Source organism: Anastrepha obliqua, chromosome 2 (assembly GCF_027943255.1).
Source record: "Anastrepha obliqua isolate idAnaObli1 chromosome 2, idAnaObli1_1.0, whole genome shotgun sequence".
Lineage (NCBI taxonomy): Eukaryota > Metazoa > Arthropoda > Insecta > Diptera > Tephritidae > Anastrepha > Anastrepha obliqua.
This window is the reverse complement of record NC_072893.1, coordinates 54,481,411-54,483,575: the sequence shown is the minus strand read 5'-3', so window position 1 is coordinate 54,483,575 and position 2,165 is coordinate 54,481,411. Positions and strand designations below refer to the sequence as shown.

The 2,165-nt window shown below is 38.8% G+C and overlaps 1 protein-coding gene across 1 annotated transcript; it reads right to left on the bottom strand.

The window, feature by feature from the left end:
- Positions 1–535: 535 nt before the first annotated feature.
- On the bottom strand, positions 536–1,581 carry LOC129239237 (40S ribosomal protein S14a). The gene is made up of 3 exons (XM_054874589.1): positions 1,503–1,581; positions 939–1,193; positions 536–880 (listed from the first exon to the last, which is right to left on the bottom strand). Exons 2-3 carry the CDS (start codon positions 1,173–1,175, stop codon positions 662–664), a joined length of 456 nt encoding a protein of 151 aa, XP_054730564.1. The 5' UTR covers positions 1,176–1,193; positions 1,503–1,581; the 3' UTR covers positions 536–661.
- Between the last annotated feature and the right edge of the window lie 584 nt (positions 1,582–2,165).

Here is a 2,165-nt window from a genome sequence, read left to right as displayed (position 1 = left end):
GGTGTGCGTCTTGATGTTGTTCCACAAATGGAGGGACCTACAGTTTCAAGCCGACTCCGAACGGCGGATATTTTTATGAGGAGCTTTTTCATGGCAGAAGTATACTCGGAGGTTTGCCATTGCCTGCCGAGGGGCGAACGCTATTAGAAAAGTGTTTTTATTCATTTTGGTTTCACCGAGATACGAACCAACGCTCTCTCTGTGAATTCCGAATGGTAATCATGCACCAACCCATTCGGCTACGGCGGCCGCCGTGTATAGTACCATGATGAACATAATCTATCATACCTGTGTTCCACTACTTAAGAACAGGCATCCAAAATTTTATGAACTACCGGTAATCAAAAAGTACCTAGTTTGACCAAAATACACCAAGGTCACAACATTTCTTTACAAGTTTAATCCTAAACCGGTCCTTCACAAACGCTATGTAAGCAAAGTTCTATAGCAGTGTCAACACAACACCTGTTTCTTTTCCCATTTGTTGGAAATAATCCGTCCTCACTGATATTTCATTAAGCAAAAGAATGACGAATTTTAAGTTTTCACCACTTATATTAAAAAAACTGTATTTTAGCTACGGTTTCCACTTTTCTGGTATACGCATGAGAAATGCATACATGAAATAACATATGCGCACAAAAACAGAAAGCGTTGCAAATTACAAACGGCGACCACGACGACCACCTTTCCTGCGTGTAGAATCAGATGGGATGGGTGTCACATCTTCAATACGACCAATTTTCATTGAAGAACGAGCCAAAGCGCGCAGCGCAGATTGAGCACCTGGTCCAGGTGTTTTGGTCTTATTACCTCCGGTGGCACGCAATTTAATATGAAGAGCGGTGATGCCAAGAGTCTTGCATTTCTCAGCGACATCCTAGAAGCGAATAACGTTTTATTAATTACATTAAACAACCGAATGCAGTAAAACTTACTTGAGCAGCCAACATAGCAGCATAGGGTGAAGCTTCATCACGATCAGCTTTTACTTTCATGCCACCAGTGACGCGAGCAATGGTTTCACGGCCTGACAAATCGGTAACATGTACGAAGGTGTCATTGAAACTGGCATAGATGTGTGCAACGCCAAACACATATTCGCCTTCGCGCACTTGTGGGCCCAACGACACTTGGACTTCTTCTTTCTGGGCTTTTGCCTTTCGGGGAGCCATTGTTTTTTATTGGATCAACTGCAAGTAGAGGAGAAAACAACAAACCGTAAATTTAAAAAAAACAATTATCGAACAACACATATTTGTCGGTGAATTTATTTCTTTGAAACTAAATAACTTAAGGCATATTTTAGCCTATTCCAGCGTACAATTCAGGCTTATTTTTATTCATGTACATCCTTAACCACACACAGATTTACTAAAAACTTTCTGCCCTATATTGTTTAAAAACATCGTTTTTAACTGTAAGCACATTTATTTCATAAACAAATTCACCACTTTTGTAAATAATTAATAAAATTACAAAAATTTGCACAAGATACAGACCAATTGCGTTAAGCGGATATCGAAAAAGAAATTTCAAACGTCAAAATTGACAACACTGCTAGAACGACCCAGGGTTGCATTGAATGGCCCGATTTTATTCGCTACTAAAATTATTACTGGTATTCATAGAAACAAATAAAGTTCTTGCCAAGGCGTGTCTCTAGAAGGCAGGCGAATTGAGTACCTTACGTGGCGCCTTTAAGAAAACAGTTATTTTATTTTTCGCAATTTTGACAAGGCTGACGTCAAAGAAAGTATATGGCTGCGAAAATTCAGAATTCAGTGAATGGTTTGATAATATTATTAAACTAATCAAATTAATGAAAACGAAGTGCCGTGTGTTAAATTCTCAAAACACAAATTAATATAAAGAAGACGCCGTGGCAGAAGATTATGTTTCCATTGCTTTCGCCTACTCTTCTTCTTTTCAAACAAGTAAATCTCCTTCCTTTTGTTTGTTTATTCATGGACGCTTACGACAAACGAATTCGGAAGGGGCAATCTACTTCTCTATCATTCTTGAGTATTCATCGAAACAGATAAAGTTTTTACCAAGGCGTATCCGGTGTGATTAGAATTCGCTTTTGACGATTTGCTTGATGGCATTGTGAAAATGAAATGCTAAGACACCAAAGTGCTTACATGAGGAAAGGGGACTTTTTT